Source organism: Podarcis vaucheri (assembly GCF_965113315.1).
Source record: "Podarcis vaucheri genome assembly, chromosome: 3".
NCBI classification, from domain to species: domain Eukaryota; kingdom Metazoa; phylum Chordata; class Lepidosauria; order Squamata; family Lacertidae; genus Podarcis; species Podarcis vaucheri.
Window position 1 is genome coordinate 28,696,432 of NC_138761.1, and position 27,322 is coordinate 28,723,753.

Consider the following 27,322-nt stretch of genomic DNA (forward strand, 5'->3'; position numbering starts at 1 on the left):
AGAGTATTTGCTCTAAGGTATGTTATTGGAAGAGAATGTTCTATGGCATGTTATTGGAAGATAGATGCCTAAATGCACTTATTTTATTTATACTTGTTTCTCTGCATCACAGAGATCAGTCTGCTTGAGAAAAGTGGGGTGTGAAGCTGGCCCTTAAGAATTCACCCCATTGATCTAAATAGATTTAAGAATAAAAGCTTCAATGCACAACTGAATAAATACCATATGTGTGTACAGCACAGATCGTGGTGCAGCCTTTACAACATATTTAATAATACACATTCAAAAATTGGCTTGAAAGTTGAAAGCCTTGTTTACTGGGATTAAGAGAGCCAGTGTGGTATAGTGGGTAAGAGCGGTAGATTCATAATCTGGGGAACCGGGTTCGCATCTCCGCTCCTCCACATGCAGCTGCTGGGTGACCTTGGGCTAGTCACGCTTCTCTGAAGTCTCTCAGCCCCACTCACCTCACAGAGTGTTTGTTGTGGGGGAGGAAGGGAAAGGAAAATGTTAGCCGCTTTGAGACTCCCTCGGGTAGTGATAAAGCGGGATATCAAATCCAATCCAAACTCTTCTTAAGACTAAGCACATGATGTATAACAATATGCTTCCCCCTCATTTGTAACCCACACTCTCAGTACACTTCCATATGGCAGCTTTTGGTGCTGATGGTTTGGGCTATGGTGCATACAGTAATTTGATGGAACACCACCTCTCCTATGCCATGAGTGGAGAACCTTCAGCCCACAGGCCTAATTAGGTTCACCAGCCCACCCCATTTAGCTCACAAAGCCATTTTAGGCAAGCCACACCCATCTGCCCTACCCCCGACATCACATGCCATCGAGTAAGGAGCATGTAAGGTAGAGCTTGGGCAAAAAGGGCTTTGCAGGCACCACTGATCAGGTTTGGAAACGCTGCACAATGTGCTTTGCAAGTGCTGGGCTTAGTGCCTTTTAGTTTTAGGAGGAGTTTCCCGTTATTCAGAGACCTCTAACAACAACAAAAGCTGGTTATGGGTTAAAGGGAGCTTCTTTGAAGGCACACTTCTGCACGGCTCAAAGAGGATTGCTCAAACAGATGATCAGTGATTACAGTGACCTCCTTGGAACTTTGACACCTGTCAGTTACCTGGCCTCATTATGACATTAGGTGATTGATTGATTGATTGATTGGTGGGTGCTCCTGCCTATCTACCAAAATTGGCCCATGGGGGTGTGTGCGATAAGACTCTGACCTGCCATCTGAATCAATTTCCTCATTCCTGTCCCATATTCTAAGGCCATCAAACTGATGCCTTCCTCTAAATATCACTTCTGTTGGAGATGAGGCTTGCAATTATAGGCAGGAATGGCAGATCAGCTAATGGGTGATGCCTACCAACCCGCTTCCAGCTGTGTCATATTTTCTCCTGCCCCATATCATACAGATAATGCCACATATGATTTCGGGTGTAGGACAGGAAAGCATAGCTTGGCCCAAATGGGCTGGAGGTACCCAAATACAGGTTTTCTGGAAGTGGTGTCCTAGCTATGAAATGCCATCTCTGGGGAAGTATGCCCTATGGTCCTTTATGTACTAGGCAAAAAAATTCATCCAGGCATGTAAAAGCTTTTTTAAAAAATAGTTTATTCCCCGAGTATTAATTGTGGCTTTATATGCTGTTTGTTTTATTTGTTTTACTTATTGTTACTTTTATTTTTTTGTAATCTGCCGTGAAATAATTGCTAAAAGTAGCTTTCAGTAAATAATAAAGGGAAAACCTGTACCTGCAATTGACGTTTATGGAGCTAAGCTATATGATTAGTCATGCAGAAGTAAGTAACCTGTGACATGCCAGATGTTGCAGCCCCTGCTATTAGCCATGATTTGGAGTCCAACAACATCTGGAGAGCCACAGGCTTTCCTCTTGTTAACTGCATGACTTCAGGTAGGGGTATTTCATTCCCTATAGCAGGGTTTCCCAAATTTGGGTCTCCAGCTAGTTTTGGACTACAATTCCCATCATCCCTGACAACTGGTCCTGCTAGCTAGGGATGATGGAGACCCAAGTTTGGGAACCCTGCCCTATAATATCCTACATGTAGAAAACAAAAATGTAAGCGAGAACAGCTCTAAGGCTGGTCTCCTCCCTGACTCACAACTTTTATATGCACTCGTTTTCAATGAGGAAGCATAAGCAATATAAGTCCTAACAAGAGTTGCACCAAATAATTCTGTTGATAAATTAGCTAAGCTCTTGGCTGGAGAGGCTGGCAGGGACCGTGGAAGCAACTTGCCAAAGACCAGTTTCTAGAGGGTTAAGTGTAATGAAACTGCACACCTGATCCCTTAAATGAGAGCGACCTGGGCAAACCTTTAGTTAGGCCAATTTCACCTGTGTTGTTTGAACTGGCTTTTCTGCATCTGCAAACTCAATTGGCTTACAAGGTGCATCTGAATTAAAGCCATCTCTCTTTTGCTTTCTATCCAACGCTTGGCAAACCCTCACATGTGTGCTTGTACAAGCAGGATGTGAGAGAGGCTCAAAGGCATTTTAAGTTTTAATGAAAGGTCCCAAGAAGGCTGTCCCCAGTTCACAACAACTTATTAATGTTTATATGTATGGCCCTGACTGAGACTCTGGGCTCATCTGCACTAATTTTCCTCTGTACTTTCCAGGTACTGGGCTGTGCACTTCCATCCTTCCTTTTGCCCCCCTTCTTTCCCTGCAGAAACCCACTCTTTAACGCTCTCCGCAGTCTGCGGAAAACCCCGAATTGCTCTTTGTTCTGAATGAGCATTAGGGAGTGGGTTTTCTTGGGGTAAGTGGTGGGTCAGAAAAAGCACAGACCTGTGCCTAGAAAACGCAGGGCAAAAGGTAAATGTGGATGACTCAGGCCAGATGTCCAAGAGAAGGGGTCATCAAAGGGTCAGGGCAAAGGAATGTGTTTGTATGTTTCTTCCCATTTAACAAGTGCTGCTTCCTCTTTACCTTAGGACTTCCCTCCCTAGCATTGGCTGGCATCTATCACCAATAATAGTTAATAATATATAACCAAAATGGTTGGTTATATATAGGCGGAGCCAGAACCAATGATGGGCAGGACCAGAGCCAAGGCGAGGCAGAGATAACTAATTATAGTTTTGTCCCCCATCAACCCTGCTGAGTTTTACGAAGGACAGCATGGAGACTGAGGCGGAGGAGGAGGAAGATGGACTGGCTGTATAAGAAAGAGAGCAGGTAGAAGCTGTTGCGGGTCGACGGGTGCTGGCAGGGCTCCTGTGGCTGTTGCCCCCTGAGGAGACCAAAGGCTTCAGCTTCCACACACAACTGGCGTTTGGCGGGAAAAGGGCCGATTGGCGAGTATCGGCCGGCCCGTCGTGCCAGGGGCGCGCGCGCATCGAGGTGGGCGGGAAGAAGGGCTGTCAGTCATGCACATCTGGCAGGAGAGTCTCCTCGAAGAGCCCACCCTAGCAGGAAAGCTTGCCCGCAGAGAGGGGTCAGGGCCATAGGTCATGCCTGAGCATCATTTGCCTTTAATGTTATCATTGTATATACAATATATAGGGCTGCCTGTAGCCCCCTCCATTCACAGAGATATGTAGGAAGGGCAGTGGTGGAGGCGCCCGCAGCCGGCAGAGTCGCCTCTTCGAAGCGAGAGGGGTAGGGGGCGGGCGAAGGTACTCGCCCCTCACAAACACCTCAGCAGTCCCACAAAAACTGAACCCCGAGAACTGCGGGAAGGGCTCCGTGGACAGCGCGCCAGAAGACTCCCCCGTCGCTTCCTTTTCGGAGTGCGGAGACCCCCTTTACGTCCAAAAAGGCGCGAGCCGCGCGCTCGGGAAGGTTGGGAGGACGGAGGCGGCCGGGAGAGGTGGGTGGGGAGAGGAGGAGAGCAGCGAGCGGAGGGAGTTTCCACACACACACACACACACACACACACACACACGGAATCATACACACCTTGAGTGGAGCCAGTCGCTTTGCACAGGCACCCAGACACCGCAGGAGACGCACGCACGAGGCGCCTCACACACGCGCATACACACACACACACACAGGCGCGCGCAGGCAGCTCACACCCCGGCGAGAGGGCGCGCGTGGAATCCGAGCTGAGCAGCTTTCTCTTTTTCTTTCTTTCTTTCTTTTTGTATGCCTCCCTGCGTGTGCGTGCGCGCGTGTGCCTGCCCGCCCGCCTGCCTCTCTCCCCCCTTCTCCCTCTCTTTCTATCTCTGTGGTGCCTCTTCCGACCCACGCGCTGCTCCTCTCTCTTTCTTTTCTCTCCCCCCCTTCCCCTCCTCTTTCCTCTCCCACCCCGACCCCCTCGCCACCTCTCTCAGCTCTCAAACTCTGCCTCCCCGAGCCCTGAAAAAATGCCTGGCCGTGAAGCGAGGAGAGGGCACCGGGTCTGTAAATAAGAAGTGAGTACTCGTTACAATGGCGCGTCTCGCTGGCTCGGAGAGAAGGAAAGAAGGAGAGAGATATATATGCCTGGGAAGACAAAAAAAAGAAAAATGCTGCATGCTCCTTTGCTTTTGCCGATGCATCTTCGCTCTAGGGCAGGGGGGGGGGAAGGACTCCCCCCTCCCCACAAAAGAGCCCCACCCCACCCATTTGCAAGAGAGCCCGTTTTGCCCATGCCCACCCACCTGCCTCGCTGTCTTTCTCTGCCTCCATCCCTCCCTCCCCCCCCCCAGCTCTCCATCCTTCTTGCACGAGCTTTCCTTGCTGCATGCAACACCTTGGCTCCTAGGCGCTTCCTTGCACTTGATCTTTGTTCAAGGGGTGTGTGTTGCTTCGACTGGGGACATATGGAAAAGGGAAGGTGGGGGGGATGAAGCCGAAGGTCCGGGAGGTCCATAAAACCCCTCCCGCATCCAGCCCGCTCCCTGCTATCCTTGTGGGCATGGGAAGACGCGCCGTTTGCAAACCATTTCAAGAGCATCTTTTCTCTTTATTTTTAAAGGGGAGAGGAGGAAAATGGGTTGCTTCCCTTTAAAAAAAAGAGAGAGTGGGGGGAGGGGGAGGCATGGGGATGTAATTTATCTCTCGGGATGCTTTTCAGAGTGAAGGTTCCTTATTTACCCTGGGAGCGAGCGGGGTGGTGGTGTTGAATCTTGGCAAGGTGGATGAGCTTCATAAGGGCTAAGCAGGTGGATGGGGATGGATGAGCAGTGAAGGATTGATGGGGAAGGGGGATGCTGAGAGTGGGGATGTCTGCTATATATGCGATCAGCGTTAAGAAGAAGACGCTTTAAGCTCCCATCCCTCCCACCCACCCCTGCTTTGTTAGCTTAGCTGCATACAGCTTCCTAAAGGGGAGTGGATCAAGGGAACTTAGGGACTGCACTTCCCTAGGGGGCCAGGATTTCCTTTGGAGTATGGGCGTGAGTTGTATCTGGGCAGAAGGTGGGAGGCACATAAAATAAGAATAAGAGAACAGAATGTCCTGGTGAATAACAGGAGGGCTGTTGCAACAAACCTGGATTGCCACCATTTTGGGGGTGGGAGAAAGCGATGAAGCAGGGTGACAACACGTTGAGGGGGAAGAAAGATCAAAGTGATAGTGCCAGCATTGAGCAGTGGTGGGATGGGGATTGCCCCACGGATTGTCCTAATTTCCCTGCCCATGGCACATTCCTCAACCTGATCCGCTACCCAGTTAAAGCAAAGTATATTTATCTGTCAATCCAAGGTATCCGTAAAAGTCCACAGGGCTTTAACGCTGGTAGCTGCAGCCCAATCAGCTTGTAGATTGCCCTGCCTTCAAGCCATTACCACCATCAGTCAAAAAGGGAGCTTACATTAAAGGCCCTAGGCAAGCATCATTCAAACCAGTGACTCTGTAATGCTCCCCCTCAAATCAATGGGATTAAGTTCCATCACATCTCTTGCAGCCAGAGTGAGGTGGCTCTAAGACTGCATCTTCAGCCACTTAGAAATATCTGATTGCATCAGTGTAGTTGTTTGGCAGTAAAAGTTGCCAGGCAGCCAGTACAATGAAGGGTCTTAGGCGTGTGAAGGTATTGCCTCAAGTTATGGCTTTCTAGGAGTTGAAAAAGTGTAACTACATGACAGCTCAGTGCAATGAGTCATGACGAATGATCACCTGAAGTTTCTCATCTGTGACAGCTCCTACCTGCTGCCCCTTTTGGGGGGAAGGGGAGCTCACATCTACAGCTATACTAATTAAATTTACTATGCATGCAAGTCTCTCTTGTTCTATGTCTGAAGGTGCTGTGATGCTATATAGTTGAACTTCTTTGCATGGGAAGTATGATACAACATTCTGTCACCCCCCTTTTTCTCCAAAGCATGTCCACCTTTCAGATGATGAAAATGATAAAGGGAAAGAGATTTGCATCTGCTTTTAGGTGTGGGGTTTCCTTAATACCACTGAAAGGAGGACTGTGGTCACTCAGAAGTAAATTAGTAACTGGAGGGAAAAAATACATTAAATATGGCCAATATTCCCATGACCTTATAGAGAAATTTCAAATGTGTTGATGTGGCATATTCTTATTTAACTCTTCAGGAGTTATGGAGGCTATAATTTATTGGCTTCTATATGTAGCTGCTGTAAGAAAAAAGTCTTCTAATATTTGCATGTCATAGAGGTAGCAAAATCCTAGGCTCCCATTCAGCTACAACTTTGGTCCTAGCACTTAAGAACTACTTTAAATTCTACCCACATACATGCATTTTTTCAGCTTAGTACCAGCACTCACATTTCTAATATGGATTTCACTTAACAAATACTTGCTGACTGATGCTACTCATGATTAATTTCCCTAACACTACTGCAAGGAGGATTGTGGTCATTGAAAACAAATTAATAACTGGAGAAAAAAGTACATTGATATAGCCAATATCTCAGTGATCGTACAGGGGAATTTTTGTTGAAAGTTATGCACAAGAGGAAGTGGTTAATAATGCATTTCTCAGCACTGTGTGTAAGATGTGAGAAGAGATTAACTTTTCAGAGCTAAACTTAAAACATAGGTTGGGTATCTCATGTGCAATGCTTAAACCAAAACAAGAAATGTTAAAACCATCAGAAATTATATAAAATGCTATGCACATTTTTGCAATACTTGCACCACTGTTACAGTACTGTCACAACAGGTTGCAGGAACCCCTCAGTCTATATAGTAAACTGTAAATCATGGGGAAGATGGAAATGTTGAGTTCATTCATAATGTCAGCATCTCAGAAGTTAAATTGTTATATGAATTTAAAGCTTCTGTCTTACCCTCTAGCAAAAAGAAATACTGAATAAATATGTGACAAGCCTGGGAAAAAGTAACTTTCTGGTTTTTTTTTTTTTTTGTTTGTTTCTTCTTTCATCAGTGGCGGCACCTGACTTGCTGGATCCCAAATCTGCCACTCAGAACTCAAAGCCCAGGCTTTCATTTTCTACCAAACCCACTGTGCTTGCCTCACGGGAGGAGAGTGATACAACTATTAATGTTATGAAATGGAAGACGGTCTCAACCATTTTTCTGGTGGTGGTTCTGTATTTAATTATTGGAGCTACTGTTTTCAAAGCCCTGGAGCAGCCACATGAAAGTAACCAGAGAACAACCATTGTGCTCCAGAAGCAGGAGTTCGTATCACACCACAACTGTGTGAATGACACAGTACTTGAAGAACTGATTCAGGTAATTCCCTGTAAAGAAGTGTGCTCTTGCCATGTTTTAAAGGAAATGTTACACGGATGCAGCTATACCAGCTACAATGTACCATGGCCTGATATCCATAAGAAATAATGTTTGGCACAAGTAATTTGACTTAAGGCTTTATTGTGCAAAAAATCATTGCTAATTTCATTTTTCATACTAGGCTAATGGAGCAAATCCTTCCATCAAATGCTTCTGTTGTGCTTCTTAAATTGCTGTTTGTTGGCAGATATAATACAGCATTCTCCTCTTACATTCAGGTTGTTATTTACTCATATTGCCTGGCAAAAGAATAAACGGGAGGCTTACTGACTTGTATGAATATTATTTCTGGCCATAATCAAGTATAAGCAGTTCTTTGCAGTGGAGGGTACCAGATACAACATATCACTTTGAACTTTTGAAGCTTACTGTACTTTAATTCCCACTAATACTGCCATTGGCAGGACAAATAGTGGTGAGGAGATTCCGTGGCAGAGCAGCTACTGCATTCGGAGCTCTGCCTGCTGACTTCCCAGGGAGGGAAATGGGAGGGGGTAGCTTTTAAAACCATTTGGTGGGGACATTTTTTGTTTCGTCCCTTTTATTGCAGTCAATGGGAAGGACTTAATTTTGCCAGCACCATGAGCGGTGTGGTTGTTGCCTACTTTGGGGAGCAGGTTAGGGGAATCCTCTTCTAAGTACACTGTGCCCCCAACTCACCCTGATTTGGTTCCTACTGCTGAGGAACTTTCCATGGGCTTACCAAGGAGACAGGATTTCCAGCGGTGTAAGTTTCATCTTATCAATGGGCCTCCCAGCTCCATTTCCACCTGCCCCTCCCCCAGTGAGTCTTCAAATGGCTTTAGGGTCACTCTCTTTACAATACTGTTCTCAGTGCTAGGAGAATAGAGACAAATCAGTATACTAAGACCACAGTAGTCAAAGGGTAGGGCCATGTTTATGCATACATTTTATTAAATAAGTAAATTTATTCTGCCCCTGTTGCTGAAGTGCAGTCTGATTAAACTTACTTATTAAAAAGAATATTTGATTCTACCTATGAAAAGCCCAGACTTTTCAGTGTTTGAATGCACACACATTGTAAATCATTGCAAGATACCTTATATTGGTGTTGCATTTGATCCCTTTCACTCTTGTCAATGTATAGAGCTCTGAATGAAAACAGCTGATGCCCCAGCTAGGTATGGCTGAATCTGCCTATTTTTAGCCTGTGTCACTTTAACATGTTTTTACCCATTATTCCATTCTACAGTGATCTGGTTTTTATAAATATATAAATGATAATTTCAAAAACACTTATTTAAATATGCATTTTAAGATATAATTTAAACATGAATTTTCTCCCCAAATACATATTTAAACACAGTGCTTTTTTCAAAAAGGAAAAAAAATGTTTAGGGGTACTCTCATTTTCATACTCATATTGAAATACTGCCCTTCAATGACTTAGATTCACAAAATATTTAGGGGTATGCACACCCCTGTATCCCTCCAGAAAAAGCACTGTTTAAATGTGTATTTCCTCACAAAGTGTTTACTAAAATGCATATTTTTGGCATGCTTAAGCTGCTGAGGACTATGTCTCAATATTCAGAAAAGTGTTAATCAGGTAGATAGCTCAATTCAGATCTTCTCATTAATTGCTAAAGTGTGGGTCAGGTAATTTTATATAGAAAATCAAAGAAGTACTAAACTCTTCAAGCAGTCCTAATCAAAACTCTTGTGTTCAGATATTTCACAAATGCATACAATAATTTGCAAAGGTTGCATTTCTTAAGCACCCCTAATCCACAAATAGTTGGTTCTGGAGGGCTCCCAAGGTGGTAGTGAGAAAAGTTTGACATAATCCAGCAAACAACTGGTAGGATGGTTTTGATTGTATGTTTGTTTAAAGGGAGCAGTTTTAGCCTGTTTTAATATGCATTGGGTGACAACCTCATCATTTTATTGGACTCACTTTATGACCCGCCCATCTTGAAAAGTTCAGCTTCACCTGAGTTGCAGCCAACATGCTGATTGCCATTCTATAGCACAGTTGCGGGTTATCTAGGGGCCTCCTTATGTTGCTGAACTACAATTCCCATCATCCCTAGTTATTGGCGATGTTTGTTGGGCCTGATGGAAGCTGTGGTTCAGCAACATCTGGAGTGCAAAAGGTTCTCCATACTTTCTATAGCAGGCATAAGCTTTCACTCTTCCTCTTGCTTGGAAGTTTGCCCTCCTCCTGTCATCTTATGTAGTTACTTAATTGCTCTTGAAAATATATTGTGTTGAGCAATGGAGTTCAGTTGCTCATTCATGGTACAATTATAATAACAGTTTTCGCTTCAGTGGGGATTGTTCTCCCATGTGACTGAACACATAAACAGTATTTTAGAACTGAATTTTCTGAAGGATATAAAGATAAACATTATGCAATAGTAGGGTATTAAGATAGCTCTAATGATAGAGTGAGTGTGAAGAAAATTACAGAAATTTATTCACTATAATGTTCTGTTTTCAGACAATAGTTACCTGTTATCTTGTTTCAGGCTAAAATTAAATTCAGCTTCCTATAATTTTTTTTAGTCATTTGTGACTATGGGCAGTTGTAGTATAACAAGGACTTTTTGAAGCAATCCTATGAATGCATGCACATGGGACGTTTATATCACAACTAATTATTGATGAAAGTTTTCTCTACTCACCAGTAGGATTCTTGCTAAGATTTAATTCAATAGCATTTGATCTAAAGTGGAACATCCCTAATTGCTATTAATTTGTGGTAGATAACCTATATGTGCTACTTGTTGTGTACTACATATAATGCGGACGCGGGTGGCGCTGTGGGTAAAACCTCAGCGCCTAGGGCTTGCCGATCGCATGGTCGGCGGTTCGAATCCCCGCGGCGGAGTGAGCTCCTGTCTTCGGTCCCAGCTCCTGCCCACCTAGCAGTTCGAAAGCACTCCTAAGTGCAAGTAGATAAATAGGTACCACTTAATAGCGGGAAGGTAAACAGCGTTTCCGTGTGCTGCGCTGGTGCTGGCTCGCCAGAGCAGCTTCGTCACGCTGGGCCACGTGACCCGGAAGTGTCTCTGGACAGCGCTGGCCCCCGGCCTCTTAAGTGAGATGGGCGCACAACCCTAGAGTCGGACACGACTGGCCCGTACGGGCAGGGGTACCTTTACCTTTAATAGGTGACTTCACAATTGCAATTTCTACATATAAATTACCTTTCTACATATAATATTTCTGTTCACTTTAATCTTTTCCCATAAGCCCTATTTTTATCATATCTATAAAATGAGTAATCTGTGGAAAGTTTAAAAATTGTGTTAATTCCAACAACATAACTATTAAGTAGGTCATTATTATGACCTTTTACTTGGTCACTGGCTAGGATTTGAACCTTAGTATTCTAGTTGTGACAACTTGATAATCTGAAATTTGCAAGGAGGTTTTTCTAATGGGGATTTCAATGCCAACATTTTTGGCTGTTTTTCTTTAAACTTGAATTATCTCCTCCCTCACCACTAAAGCATGATACAGTGGTACTTCGGTTTACAAACTTACCGTAATCTGTTCTGCAAATCCGTTCTTAAACTGAAACTGTTCTTAAACCGAGGTGCACTTTCCCTAATGAGGCCTCCTGCTGCTGGTGCCCATCTACCATCCGGATTCCATTCTTAGACCAAGGTAAAGGTCTCAAACAAAGACACTATTTCCAGTTTTGTGAAGTTTGTAAACCAAATTGTTCTTAAACCGGACTGTTCTTAAACCAAGGTACTACTGTAATTCTCCCTTCCCAAGAGTTTTTACTATCCTAATTTTGCAACTTCCCAAATGTTTTCATTGCCTAAGTGCTTGTGCAGTGGTACCTTAGGTTACAGACGCTTCAGGTTATAAACTCCGCTAATCCAGAAATAGTACCTCAGGTTAAGAACTTTGCTTCAGGGTGAGAACAGAAATCATGCGGTGGTGGTGCGGCAGCAGCGGGAGGCCCCATTAGCTAAAGTGGTACCTCAGGTTAAGCACAGTTTCAGGTTAAGAACGGACCTCCAGAAGGAATTAAGTTCTTAACCCGAGGTACCACTGTATTTCCCACAGTCTTTAAACACTTCTTTTTGACTCAGTCAATATCCTCCATAGTGATAAAAGTCCCTATTTACTATAACTTACCGTAATTTTGTCAACATTTAATTAGTCTTCTTGTCATCTTTATATCTGTTTTTGGGGGGGCTCCATTTCTTGAAAAGTGAAAGTACTTATAAGATACATTTTATAGTGTAAGTCTCTGCGTGTAAACAGAGTTATGTGAGACTTGCTTCTGGATAAGCATGTATAGAATTTCAGCTTTTAAAAGGCACAAAAGAAAACAACAATTGACACCATGGATTCTTACTATTCAACATTTTTTCTTTTGGATAATCATTCAACTCCAGTACCTTAGGCTGAAATGATTATTCTGGTCTAGGGTCAGATCATCATCATAACACGGAGAGATAAAACGCCTAGTAAACTGACTACATGAGAAGAACACACACTTCCAACTGGAGAAACCCAGTAGTCAATGGTATAGTTCATACATTAGCTAGGTGGCATACTTGGCACTTGAAAACCATTCAAGTATGGACTGAATCAATGAAAAGCATTCATTTGTGTCAGAATATTGGTTAATCAGGAAATTTTGTTAACTTTTGAGAAGTCAGCTTCCTCTGAAGTAACTTTTCTAATGATGCAGCAGTGATGTATTATTTGAAAACTGACATCAGGTTTCAAGAACTTGCTGAATAATTATGGAGTTATTAATTAACTTTGAGTGACCACAATCTTCCTTTCAGTGTATTTTATATTTTGGAACCATTATAATCAACTCTAAAGCCAGTAAGCTATAAATTGCACTACACGTATTATTTACTTCAGAGTAGGGTATGTTGAAATCCCAGACACTGTTGATTAGAATTAAGTATAATATGTGTTATGTTGAAGATGTGAGGAAGGCAGATCTAGAGCAAGACCATCATAGCCTTTTCAGAAGGTAAGATAGCATACCCTTCAACATTTCTCCAATGAAATTGGGACATCCCATTCCATAATGATAATTTTACTATTTACACCCCCCCCCCCACATCTTACTGGGTTGCCCCAGCCACTCTGGGCAGCTTCCAACATAAATAAAACATTAAACATTAAAAAACTTCCCTATACAGCCTTCAGATGGCTCAGGGGTCGGATAACTCCATACCTTCCATTTCTCCAATGAAAATAGGGACATTCTAAGGAAATGTGGGACATTCCGGGATCAAATCAGAAACCGGGATGGCTTCTCTAAATCCGGGATGTCGCTGGAATATAGGGACACTTCGAGGGTCTGAGATATTAGAGTTGAATGATTGTTCAATACAGTCATACCTCGGAAGTTGAACAGAATCCATTCCGGAAGTCCGTTCGACTTCCAAAACATTCGACTTCCAAAGCACGGCTTCTGATTGGCTGCAGGAAGCTCCTGCAGCCAATCAGAAGCCGCAGAAGCACAATTGGACTTCCGGCTTCCGAAAGAACGTTCAAAAACTGGAACACTCACTTCCAGTTTTCAATCGTTCAGGAGCCGAAATGTTTGACTCCCAAGGCATTCAGGAGATGAGGTATGACTGTACAGGAAAAGTTGAATTATGATATCCATGGTGTTTATTCAAAGAGGTATTTTCTTTTTCAGGCTGTTTCTGAGACTTAAAAAAGGCTAAAATTTTATACACTTACTTGGAAGTAACTCAGTAGGGATAACTTCTGGGCAGACATGCATATGACAATAATTATAAAAGGTAAATATTTTCACTTTCATTTTAAAAATGAAAGTAGGTTAATGTTTCAGGCAGTATTCAGTAGTCTTAAACACTGGTTTGAGTTTCAAAAAATAGTCAAAGAACTGGGGGAACATGTTCCCACTCAATAAACCCAATTTTTTTCTACACAGTGAAATTATCAGAGACATTTCATAAATTTCTTAGCAGTTGAGCTTTTTTTCTTCGAAAACCCTTCGTGTCTTTCTGTACTTTTCATATAATTGAATATGAATAACTAAATGAATTGTAGAAGTAGCACATAACATGAATGATTGATTTGTCAGTGAAACACACTCACCTTACTTTGTCAAAATGAATACTTGAAGACCCTTTGGTAGTGCACTCATTCACATCTTCTTGCCACTATCAGGAAGATGAACTTAGTGATGTAATATGATCTATTATGACTTTCTCATTTCGTATTTTCATGATTCACACCATTAGCACAGACCTATAGCTTTTAGTTTTGTGTACCACAATAAAAATAATGTTTCAGACAGTGTGCAATAAGGGTAACCTTGAATGCCACTTTTACATTCATAATAATACTAACACAATGCTAACACAAAAGTTAAAAATAATTAAAATAGGATGGGATAGGACCCAACTGGTTCAGAAAGAGGGCCTTTTTGGATAACTAGTTCACTATGCATACTTATAGAGAAAGAAAATGTCAACATACGATGAAAATAAATCCACAATTTTGCGTTTTCTGAATCATCCTATAAAGAGATTTTGCTACAAATAGGCAGTTGTTAAGTTATAGGGAATTCAGACATATTTTCCCAAACTAGTATGTTTGTTGCAAAGAGACCACATTTCCATAGCGGTGAGCCAGCACAACATCTGGGTTCCTCCTGGATCCTACACTGCCTCTGGAGCTTCAGGTAGCCTTGGTGGCCTGGAGGGCCTACTTCCTGCTCTGTCTGGTTCTCCAGTTGTGGTCCTTCTTGGAAGAGATGGCTTGGCCACTGTGCTCCATGCTGTGGTTACCTCCAGACTGGACTGTTTACAGTGCACTCTACATTGGACTGCCCTGAGAGATGATGTGAAAAGGCAAACTGTTCTCAAATGCAGCAACCAGATTATTGGCTGGGGCTCAATTAGAACTCATAGAACCCTGTTTGAAATCAGCTACACTGATTTCCAGTTCATTTCTTGGACCAATTCAGAGTGCTCATGTTAGTGTTTAAAGTCCTAAATGTCTCTGGCATCAAATGTCTGAAGGACTGTCTCCAGGCCTACTGACCTTCTTGATCTTCAGAGGTGACTTTCTTGGTAACCCTGCCCCCTCAGAAGTGTGGGGAGGGGTGGTCTAGGAGAAGGCATTCTCTGTGTTAGTCCCTAAATTGTGGTGATCTCTCTCCACAGATTTCTAGCATATTCATTATACAACATATGTTGAAGACACACATCTTTACCCTGGCCTTTGATAGTTAAGGTATTTTGTTTTGTGGAACCCACCCCATTTGATGAATTTATACTAATTTGTACCATTTGGAAAGGTTTTACTTCTGCTATGATATTAATAAGAAAGTAATATATTGCTGCCTATTGTTGTAACCTGCCCAGGGACCTTATGATGAAGGATATGTAAGCAGTCTTATAAATAAATAAATAGAATAAATATACATAAATGTGACCACTCTCATAAGTCACAATTGTCCCAAGTTTCAGCCTAATTGTACACTTTCACCATCATCTCTATGGTGCAAGCACTGCATGGCTGACATTGGCAATCAGAGTGGCACCCACATTCAGTGTTCTACCAAAAAGTGTTAATTGGGATTTCATTTGTCTATATGGAGCTGCTGGTGGAGAGATGGGATTGCTGTTCTTTCTCATTTCCTTTTGCACTTCCCCTGCATGCAGTAGGCCTTCACTAGGGGAATCTCTTTGGAGTGCACCATATGACTGAATGCCTAGCTCCACTTCCCCCTTGCTTCTCAAATACATCGTTATGAAGCAAATTCCATGCTTTATTTTGTAAAAGAAGTTGTTTGAAGCAAGAGGAAAAACAAGCAAGTAGTAGGCCCCTTGCTTGCAGAAGATGGAGAAATGCCGTTGGGTGGCGGAGAGAAGGCAGAACTGCTTAACAATCTATTTGCCTCTTATTTTCACCCAAATTGAAAGCACAGCCTATTGTTAACAGAATAAACAACGCAAGGGGGAAGCTGAAGCCCAACATAGGAAAAGAGGGGGTAAGGGAACACCTAGCTACTTCAAATGAATTCAAATCTCCAGGGCCTGATGAGCTGCACCCAAGGGTACTAAAGGAGCTTGTGGATGTAATTCTCTGGGAATTATTGGAGAACAAGTGAGATCCTTGCAGACTGGAGACATGCAAATGTTGTCCCAATTTTCAAAAAGGGGACAAAAGAAGACCTGGACGAGATAACTGAAACGAACAAGTACTCATTAACGGTTCATTGTCATCCTGGAAAAAAGTGCCAACAGGGTTGTGTCCTGGGCCTGTTGTTGTTCAACATAAAGGACTTGGATGAATGTATTGAGGGGATGCTAATCAAATTTGCAGATGACACCAAACTGGGAGGGGTAGCCAAGGCCAATGAAGACAATTGGGATTCGAGATAACCTTGGCAGATTAGAGAACTGGGCCAAAACTAACAAAATGAATTTTAATTGGGAAAAGTAGTGAGACTGAAAGGAGATATGATAGCCATCTTCAAATACTTAAGGGCTGTCACATGGAGGATTGAGCAAGATTGTTTTCTCCTGCTCTGGAGGGTAGGACTTGAACCGATGGATTCAAGGTACAAGAAAGGAGATTCCTACTAAACACCAGGAAGAACTTTCTCACAGGAAGAGTTGTTTTACAGTGGAACAGACTCCCATGAGAGATAGTGGATTCTTCTTCCTTGGAGGTTTTAAAGCAGAGGTTGGATGGCCACCTGTCATGTATGATCTAGTTGAGATTCCTGCATTGCAGGGAGTTGGACTTGATGACCCTCAAGGTCACTTCCAACTCTACAGTTCTATGATTCTGGGATTCTTCTCCATTAACATGCTTTTGTCTCTCAACTCCTTCCTCTATAAATATCCAAAACCAGAGATTTAATCAACAATGAGGGACACCTTATTTCCTGTCATGCTTTTTGGTGTACACAAAGGATAATATTTTATACTCCAAATACTGCCTGATTTCTAACTAAAGTAATCTGTTGCACTTTTATAGTACTTACAAGAACACTTTAAAAGGACGCTTTTAAAAACACAGACAATCTGCAGGGTTGCAACATCCAACACCCACAGGTGTGAGCTCTTTATGGGCTTATTCAGATGACTCAAAACTCTGGGCCTCTTTTCAGTATATGTCAACATTTTCTCTCTCTCTCTAAATGTGTGCATAGGTGAACTAGTTTTCTGACAGGTTCAGTTATCAGAAGTCTAGGCCATATGCATTCCTGCAATGAATGAGTTGTTCGTGGAAGTTTTCTTCTTCAGTGGCCTTGTGCTATTAGTTCTACTGCTGTTACTGCTATAAGAAAGATGGTGGACAAGCAAATGGTCAGCCAGTGGGAACAGCCATGCTGGATTTGGTTTCTAAGTAATGGGATTTCACTGTTATAAATGGTTAGAAACTGGAATGTGTTGCACGTAACCGCAGGCTAAATCATCACTTGTAAAATCAAACAGAAATATGCACAGCTTGAGGAACTGACCTTTTATGTCTGTCTTCATTTTAATGTAGTATTTCCCCAGGGAGACTTATTTTAACATGGTGATCCATCACAGCGTCAAATACATCTGAAGTTAAATGATTTAATGGGTTATCAAATTTTATAGGTTCCTGTGGCAACACACACACACACACACACACACACACACACACACACATGATTATGAGTAGTATAGCCAAAGTCGCAAGTGGGGTGGCCACTTTCTTATGGGAAAGCCAGTGAGTTGTTTAAAAATGTGTGGTTTGCATTGTAATGCCTGATAATGCAATAATGTGCCCTGTAAAGTGCTATTGGTTTAATGGTTTGTTGTGTAATCCTACTGAGAATGTTGCAGTTTCTAGGTGGAGGGATTCATGATTAGTCATGATTTTCCACATAGACACGAAATATATCTGTAAGAAACATCTTTAAGGGTGGACTGTAGGCTACCTGTATAAAACCAGGCTGAGGAAAGCCAACACGAGTAGTGGAAATGTAACACAAGTAAAATTTACTGAGACTCCTAGTTAACAAACTATTAGGTAGTCAGGGCCTGCCCTTTAAAATAACTAGGTTGGCTGGGCCTATCTGGTCCCATCCTGAATTCCATCCCTGTGGAGAGCCACAGGTCCCCCATCCCTGCATCAAGTATTGTAAAGGTTCCTCAAGAATACACATGTATCATGTCTCCATACATCCTCTACTTTTCCCATCACATGACAAAATTCCACTTGAGTTTTTGAAAGCCCTACTGTGGTAACAGCCTTGTGAACAAACTGAGTCTGTACACATCTGAATTTGTAGAGTGCAAATAAAAACAAACAAACAAACAAACAAACAGCTGACCACATGTTTGCTAGTGCCCAGTGTGTGTGTATGTGTGTGTGTGTGTGTGTGTATATATATATATATATGCAGGTTTTGGTGTCTTCGGGTGTCTTCCCGTGTAAGAGTCGGGGTGTCTGTGCGACGTTTCGACGAGGTCTCACTCGTCATCTTCAGGCTGGTGCTTTCGGCTTCTTGTTCCAGTAACAAGAAGCCGAAAGCACCAGCCTGAAGATGACGAGTGAGACCTCGTCGAAACATCGCACAGACACCCCGACTCTTACACGGGAAGACACCCGAAGACACCAAAACCTGCATTCCTGTACCCGTGAAAATCTACGAAAGCATATATATATATATATATATATATATATGGTAAAGGTACCCCTGCCCATACGGGCCAGTCGTGTCCGACTCTAGGGTTGCGCGCTCATCTCGCTCAAGAGGCCGGGAGCCAGCGCTGTCCGGAGACACTTCCGGGTCACGTGGCTACGTGACTAAGCTGCATCTGGCGAGCCAGCACCAGCGCAGCACACGGAAACGCCGTTTACCTTCCTGCTATATATATATATATATATATATATATATATATATATATATGCTTTCGTAGATTTTCACGGGTACAGGAATGCAGGTTTTGGTGTCTTCGGGTGTCTTCCCGTGTAAGAGTCGGGGTGTCTGTGCGACGTTTCGACGAGGTCTCACTCGTCATCTTCAGGCTGGTGCTTTCGGCTTCTTGTTGCTGGAACAGAGGGCTCTGTTCCAGCAACAAGAAGCCGAAAGCACCAGCCTGAAGATGACGAGTGAGACCTCGTCGAAACGTCGCACAGACACCCCGACTCTTACACGGGAAGACACCCGAAGACACCAAAACCTGCATATATATATATATATATATATTTTCTTGTTTTTTCCATTGCCTTGGTCAGTTAATATTGGGACACTATTAACAGTATCCTCTGTGATGATAGCAATGCGTAAGTTTGAAAATAAAAATTTAAGAATATACCTTTACTTTAGTTCTTATCTCAATCCAGCTTCAGCCAAAGAAGCAGTTGTGTGGTAGCTGCTTTAAATCAATACCCTGCACAGATGCTTTCCTACTTCTTACAAACCTTCAAAATGAATGGTTCCTGTATTAACCATACACTCATGGATGCTGTAGAAAGGGAAAGGGTAGAGTGTAATGCAGAAGGGACTGTCTTCTGGGTCATTCCTGCTGTTAAGAGCGAAAGCACTCAGTGCAGTGAAGCACAGGTACACCTAGGGCATTAGCTTGATGGTGTGGCTGCAGGGCAGGACAGTGACGAAGTGAGGGTTGAGTGGGCAAGCTAGCACATCCAATCTGGTGCTCCGATCGATATGCCCACACAATCCCGGGTCCACCACCCTGTCGCATACGGTCCAGATAAGTATCACCAATGTCAATATTAAGAGGGCAGTATTAGTGTCACTGTGCTGGCCAACATTCCCTAGTTAACTTTTTACCTGCCTGGGCAGAGTTTTTGATGCTGGTGGCTCTTACAGTAGTGCATGAATGAAAATGTTTTTGTTAGAGAGTGTCAAACATGTGGCTTATTCAAAGGCGGTGAATGGACTGGATTGACCAGAAATCTAAGCTTCATGTCATGAGATGGTTTTTAAACAAGTTATCATCTTGAAAATAAAACAATGGGCTCCACTGTGCCTTTGTAAGCCTTGGGCATGTCTGGAGGAGTTCTCTGTGACTTTGTCCCCCTGGCTTATGCTAGTATTAGTATATAGCCATGCTATGGAACACATGAACAGAATCCTAAGAACTTTTTGAGCTCTTGGACCCCTTCTTTTGGCTATTGCTCCCAACATACCCATATGGTTCAGCTGGGAGAAAAACCTACGTAGATCCAGTTTAGCTAAATAAAATCCCCAAATGCTTGAGTATGTATTGTGGTTATGACTAAGGTTGCCATATTTTTACACCTGAAAACCAGGACATGTCAGGAATTTTCCTGATGAATGGCAAGCCTAGTTATGACGTATCTATTTAAGCATATTGGGATTTTGCTGTTGTCAAGCACTTCAGTGTCCCTTCTTGGTGCTGAAAGGTGGTATAAAATGCTTTGATAACTACAAATAGATATCTCTGCCTGCCAGAATTATGAATGAACTGAATTGTTGTACAAATTGGTTTTTGGAATTGCTATCCGTACTGTTCATTATTATATGACTGTGATACACCAATAGCTCCGTAGCAGAGAAGGGCATACACTTGTTCTCTGCTACCCCAGAGGGCAGTATTAGATCTAATGGACTTTACTCAGAGGAATTTAGATTCAGGAGCATATAAACCTACCTTCTACTTAGTTGGATCTTTAGTGCATCTGGCTCAGTGTTGTCTCAGTAGCTCTCTAGGCTTCTGGACAGGTGGCCTTTCCCAGTCCTACCTGGAGACGATGGGCATTGAACTTGTGGCTTCTGCATGCAGAGCAAATAATCTACCACTGAGCTATGGCCCTTTTAGTCTAACATTCAGTGGAAACCTCTTCACCAGGAATGCCTGGTGTGGTGGGGCAGTGCCACAGAAACACCCTCCAGACACTGACATTGCTGTAGCTTATTCATTGGAGCTGGGACTGGGTGGCTGTGAGGCCAGGGCTGATGGAGCCATTCCATACTTCTACTGGTGCATTCATACAGCGCTGACCTCACTGCTGCACAGCCAGTGTCTGTCCAGGTAAGCTACGGACTGGTGTTGGGAGGGCAGCTCCTCAGCATTGCCCCCACCACACCGGCTGCTCCTGCTCTGTTGGGGATGCTTGAGTGTTGGATTTCCTGCATCAAGCAGGGGATTGGACTACATGGCCTAAAAGAGAACAGATAATAATTGAAATGGGATAAGTAGCTGGGGCAAGCTTTTCAAGTGTTTATAATCTGCTCAGGTTTCTGCTTGGGGGTAGCATCCTTTAATTATTTCGCTAGGAAAAGCTTTCTTTTATTTATTTTTTGTTTCCATATATTCATATCTAGTATCTGTTTGATATTGTTATTTTGAGGACTGATTTATTGTATTTGATTGTAATTTGATTGTATTGATATACTATTTATCGCTTTGGGGGCCTTTGGGTTAAAAAGTTGTGTGCGTGTGCGTGCATGCCATAGCAGTCAACTTTCAGATTTGAAAATAAGGGATCAGCAGCCTCAAAAATAAGGGACCAGCAGCCTCACCTGTCGCGGGGACAGTCTACGGGATATCTAACAATCCGGGATAGCAGTGGGAAGCAGCGGGAAGCAGCGGGAAACGGTGCTGGAATAAGGGAATTTCCTGCAAAAAAAGGGAAGCTTGACAGCTATGGTGCATTCACAGAGAATACACACACACACACACACACACACAGAGAGAGAGAGAATAGAATCATGGAGTATATGCCTTTTGTCTACCCCATGAGCTATCCTGGAAGCACAACTACTCATAGGAAAAGGCATATTAGTGTCCCAATCCGAGGTTGGTGCAAATATGTACCAGAAATAATATTGGAGTTTGTATGCAAGTGAATAAATCCTATTTGTGGTGCTACAACTGAACCTGGTGCATAGGGATGTGATGCTAAGTATGTAGACATAGAAAGGCTTCCTTTTTAACATGGTCCTGGGTAGGCAAGAATTACTCACCCATGCCTAAAATTGTATTTTAAGCTGGGCCCTCAGCTTTTGTATGTGCAGTGGTAGCACACCATTAAAGTATCTGGCTGGGCTGCTAATCCCTGGTATTCTTACAGCGCAGACAGAGGCAAGGCGACATGTTTGTATAAGAAGCAAGGCACATGCGATGTTATATGGGGCGGTTCTTCTTGCTTGCTTTTCATTACATGTAAATTGGACCTGAGCTTTATTGAAATGAGTGGTTCTTACATATGCGTAATGGGTCTGATGGGGATATGTTCCCAGTGTTTCTATGATCGGGGGTGCAAGTCTGTAATTCTAAGCACCCTTGTTTTCAAATGAGTTCCATTAAAACCAGATCAGTGGAACTTAATGCAAAATTTGGAACTGGTGTCTAAAATAGCATTTATCAAGTGTGCAACTACAGATTCAATGAAATAAAGGTTTAGGAACTTTTAGGCCTGTAGAATTTTACCTAAGTTAATAAAGTTAATAATAATAAATAAGTAATAATAAAGTTAATAAAGTTAGCACTCTTTTGCAATACAGCTTTTAAAATCAGTTCTCAATGAAGCAATGAAAAGTAAAGTTCTTTCTTTATTATACTTTCCAGCTGCACTGAACATCAGCTTTATTTCAAACAAATTGTTTTGAGCATGTATTTTTATTTTATCCGAAATCTTAAGTTTTTAATGTTGACATTAATATTCCAGTATTTTCTCCAGAAATGTACAGGACATCCTTACCCATAAAGCAATTTACTTCGGTGCAAGTTAGACAGCTCTCAAGAGTTGTTTTAATCATGAGTAATGAAGCAGGCAAGTGCATAAATACAATTTAGTGTGTAGGACCTCATTGATTTTATTGGCTGTTTCAACATTGAAACCTGTGGTTTCAGAGTTTTTATTCACAGAAGCATAACTCGACCAGGTCTTTCAAAAGGTTAACCCCAAATATGTTCCTAGTGTCAAAATCCCAGATATGCATTTTGCTTGCTTGCTTGCTTATTTATTTATTTGTTTTCAATCCCATCATTCCTCCCAAAGGAGCCTTAGTTGACAAACAATAAAACAGATAGATGATAGATAGATAGATAGATAGATAGATAGGTTTGTGTGTGTGTGACACACAGAGCGAGAGAGAGCGCATTTAAAAGCAATTGAATATGCTAACAGTTAAATAACAAGAAACAGTATATTTTTCTATCAAATGACTTGGTGAACAGGATTGTTTGGATTGCACCTGAATAGTCTAAGCCACTTAAGGCTAGTGCTAACACCTTGCCTTGGACCTGTTAGCTTACTGGCAGCCAATGGGATGCTTTCAGGAATAGGTACACATGGTCACCAACCTGGCAGCCTCATTCTGCACTATGCAGTTTCCTCTTATTGATAAAGAGGATATTGAAGCCTCCCAAGGCTATTCTCATGGGGTTCTCCTACATATCACCAGAACTGCCTCTGCCTGCTCAGTCCGGGAAGAGGTTGTGCAGTGAGGTGGGTGGTAGACTTGTCTTTGCAATACAACACTAAGTACAAACACTTACATCCAGCTCCCAGATGGATTGGTTTCTTGGTGAGAATGATGGAATTTATGTGGATGATTGCCAAGCCTCCCCTCTGGTCTGTACTGTTGCTATACTGAGTACCCAAGCAGGCAAAATCAGGAAGGTCACAAAACCCCTAGCATGCTCACCTAGGTCTCAGTAATCCACACCAGGCCAGCTACCTCATCCAGGATGAAATAATGAACGAGAGTTGCTTTCTTGTGGGCTGACTTGGCATTAAGTAACAGCACCATCAGGTGGCAGGGTGGTATCTAAACATCATGGCTACTCAAGTCTCTACATGTGTGGGTGTGGGTGGGTAGGTGTCTGAGCAGGAACAACCAATGTTAAGTGTCTGCCATCTTCTCTCCTATGATGATACCCTCCATTCCATACCTTCCTCTCCGTAAGAACCTGGAAATATCAGAAGTTCTCCCACTTGCCTCCTCTGACCCAGGCATATGTTTTTGTTTTCACCATCTTCCTTGAAGCAACCACTCAGTAGGAGGGGGAGGTTTACCTGGCACCTGTTGACTTTCTAGAGTGTATCACGCTTCTGTTCAAAGTGCCTTTCATTAGCCACAATAATCAAAGCCAGCCATGGCCTTTGGTGTTAGATCAGAGATGGAAGCTTCAGGCAGTTTGGAGTCCCAGGAACGCAAAACGTGACCAATACAGCAAGAGAGGAGGAAACAAAATGCTATGCTGTTAGATCTCCCAGGCTCTAAGTATATGTTGCATTGTATAATAGCCATTAAATGCCCATGTGATAGTTCTCAGTTAGGATCAAGAGAATTTTCAGGAAACTTGAATTTAGAGGCTTTCTCTGCCCTCTAACATCAACAGTTAGCCTCTGCATTGAACCTCTAGGGACGCAACAATCAAACTCTTGATTTCATAGCAATAGAAGACATGAAGAGTAACCAAGAGATGCAAAAATGAGTAATATTTTGAATTTAATCATATTTCAAGCTTAGGTTAGATGCTGCTAAAAGTGAAGCCAGTTGAATAACGCCATCCAAAATTTCTGTCTGTTTCTCTCTTTCTTTCATTGGCTGACATTTGAGAAGTTATTTTATCTTCACAAGCCATACAAAACACTGTATTCTAACATTCTTGATTATGTTTCATAAATATTGACAAATATTGACAAATATCTCTTTAAACTTGCAGCAAGTAGTGGCAGCAATAAATGCAGGAGTCAATCCTAAAGGAAACACGTCTAACAGTCATTGGGATTTGGGAAGTTCCTTCTTCTTTGCTGGCACTGTTATTACCACCATAGGTAGGATAAAACTTATTATTCTATTTTGAAGAGTGTATTACCTAAAACAAATTTAGTTTACAATATATGTTTTCGTTTGGCAGATTTTGTTTGTCTATTTTAATAGTGTTTTTATATTTTAAGTTCAGATATGTTGGCAAAAACAGTTTTCATTAGACATGCACACTTACATTTATAAGATTCAATAAATGATATAAAAACTTTAATAGAAAGTAGGTTTATATGAAAGGTGCAGTTCATTAGTACACTGTTTACACCAATTATTTGATTATTCATGTTTTAAAACAAGCTTGTGCTTTAAGCTGTTGATTTGGGTCTCTATAAGTGACATAATTCTAGACAATATTGTCTAGAATTAATATATATGTTCAATGTTTTCAACATTCTAAGTAATCAGCCTCTTTGGGAAATGCATTTTTATTATAAAGCTGTAGCAGGCAAACTCAGATTTAACCATAGTGGGTTGTATTAGGCTTTTAGTAGCTTGCAACAGCTCATGACAAATATTCTTCATAACCTTGTTAATGTTGTGCATCCTTCACTTCAGATGCTCAATGGGCAGTAGCACCATGCCAAACTAGACACAATGATGGCAGGTTCATGTGTTTAAATATGCACAGAGAAGGAGGGATGAGGGATGAGGCAGCTCCATATTTGACAGCAAAATGGACACACAGAGGAGGAATGTAGACTCCCCCCCTTCCCGGTGAAGGAGGCAGAAGTTTGCAATGTTATGAATGGCACGAAGAAAGAGAACTGAAAAAAAAAAGATCACTAGAAATATTATTGAACATTAGCTTCTCCAGGGTAACTGATAGGCAGTTGTTTAAGGGCATGCAACCCATGGTAGATGCAGGGACGGCCTGGCCCGTTTTGCCACCTGTGGCAAAATGTGAAAGTGCTGCCCTGTGCATGTGCTGCATGCTTGTGCTACCCACTCCTCTGGTTGCCCCCGCCAAAGCCTCACTTGCCAGGATCATGCGGCTGCAGCTTCCAGGTTCTGGCAAGATCTTGCAAGAGCCCTGTGACATTGACTTGCAGGACTCTCACAAGATTTTGCTAGAAACTGGAAGCTGCCACGGCCACTTCTGTTTGCTTCTCTGGTGGTGGTGCAGGTGCCCCTTGGATTCTGCCACCTGAGGCAGCTTCCTCAGTCTGGGCATACAGTGGTACCTCGCAAGATGAATGCCTCGGAAGACGAAAAACTCGCAAGACGAAAGAGTTTTTCGTTTTTTGAGTTGCTTCGCAAGACGAATTTCCCTATGGGCTTGCTTCGCAGGACGAAAACGTCTTGCAAGTTTGTTTCCTTTTTCTTAAAACCGCTTGAAGAGGTGCAGTTGCGACTTGACCATGCTTCGCAAGACGAAAAATTCGCAAGACGAAAAAACTCGCAGAACGAATTAATTTCGTCTTGCGAGGCGCCACTGTATCGTATTGCCTCTATAACAACCTGCTTTAGAGCTGGCTTGCTTAAACTGTCTTCTGAATGCCCTACAGTCACTAATGGCCTGGTGCACATCAGTTGCTTTGAATATGGAACAAACCGCCTTCAGTATTGAATAGGATAATGTGTGTTTATTGGTAGCTCCTCCTGAGACTTTGCAATAAATTCAAATCCCACACTAGGTGTGACGATCTCCAGCTTTCTTCTGGTCTTTACAATATAAGGTCATGCAAAGCTACTTCAAGTCCTAAAACTAAAAAGATAGCAAGCAATTATTGGCATTCTGGAAGGTATGCCATGGTTGATGGCAGGTTTGAGCTAGCACTTAGCAGACTAAAGTAAATCCTTGAAGATCCACATTTGTGATTAGAGACCTGGTCTACTGAGTTCAAACGAAATTTTATTGTAAATAATGTTTCTCTCTCTAGTCTATGTCCCCTGTGGGCACAAGCATTTCTTCTGAGGTCAGAACATTTTCTATCTTGTTATGTAGTTTATTGATTCAGCTGAACAATGGGGAATTGTACTATTAACCCTCTTCCTGCTGGCAGGGTGGATATGAATATGATGCATTCATATGAAATATGTGCAGAGCTGCAAATTTGAGCTGGGTATCAGTGGTTTGATGTGTGGCCTGTCCTGCTTGCAACTGACCATGCTGTTTGAGGCCCTGAAGCTTCTAGGTCTGCATGTGTACAAACGCTAACAGTTGTAACAGTGTATGTTGCATGTAAACAAAAATGTGGTAATCAGGGCTTGAAGAGCCAGTAGAAGCAAGAACTGTGGTAGCCATGAGAATGGGAATGATGCCAATGGGGAGTTCAAGCATGTGATAGTAGATCATAACATTCCTCTTATTTTCAAATGTTGGAACAATTATATGTAGTAGCTCAGAAGTTTGAGCTGATATGTATTAGCATCAAAAGTTTGATGGAGGTAGAGTTAAGGTTTCTTAGTTGTTGTGAGGTGGGGATGGTGATGTATGTGGATTTTTCTTTCAAATAAACATTTCTAGAGCGCTGGCTGCCTAAGTTTCCTGATCTGAAAAAAACAAAACCCATGGGAGGAGTTGCCTTTTACTGCTCTAACCTTGGTGCCTCTCTCTTCTTTGTCTTGGTAAGGATCTGTGATGCACCAGATCGGAGGTCAAGTCAGCAGCGGTGCCCCATCATGCCATCTGCTGCTGTTTCTCACCTCTTGGATAATTTTGCATTCAAATTCTCTTTTCATTAATTGATGGAGAATGCTAAGTACACTAGCTATGTTCACATAAACTAGCTTATGTACACTTAGCAAATCTTCTAAATTATGCTGATGCAAGTTCCTTTGGTGCATCCTTCTCATTGGTGCAAGGAACAAAAGCTACCTTTAAAAATGCACAAAATGTTGCAACACTATGTTCTCTGGAAGCCAGAA

The 27,322-nt window shown here is 42.5% G+C and overlaps 1 protein-coding gene across 4 annotated transcripts in view; it reads left to right on the forward strand.

The window, feature by feature from the left end:
• Positions 1 to 27,322, forward strand: part of KCNK2 (potassium two pore domain channel subfamily K member 2) — a 126,671-nt gene that overhangs the window by 33,552 nt on the left and 65,797 nt on the right. For 2 of the 4 annotated variants that reach the window (XM_082217785.1, XM_082217786.1), the window contains exons 2-3: positions 7,334 to 7,644; positions 24,351 to 24,462. In XM_082217785.1, the coding sequence (XP_082073911.1) occupies positions 7,334 to 7,644; positions 24,351 to 24,462 (423 nt within the window). Of the gene's footprint in view, positions 1 to 3,103; positions 3,224 to 3,834; positions 4,405 to 7,333; positions 7,645 to 24,350; positions 24,463 to 27,322 lie in introns of those variants that run through there. The other 2 variants (XM_082217788.1, XM_082217787.1) reach the window with 2 other exon arrangements.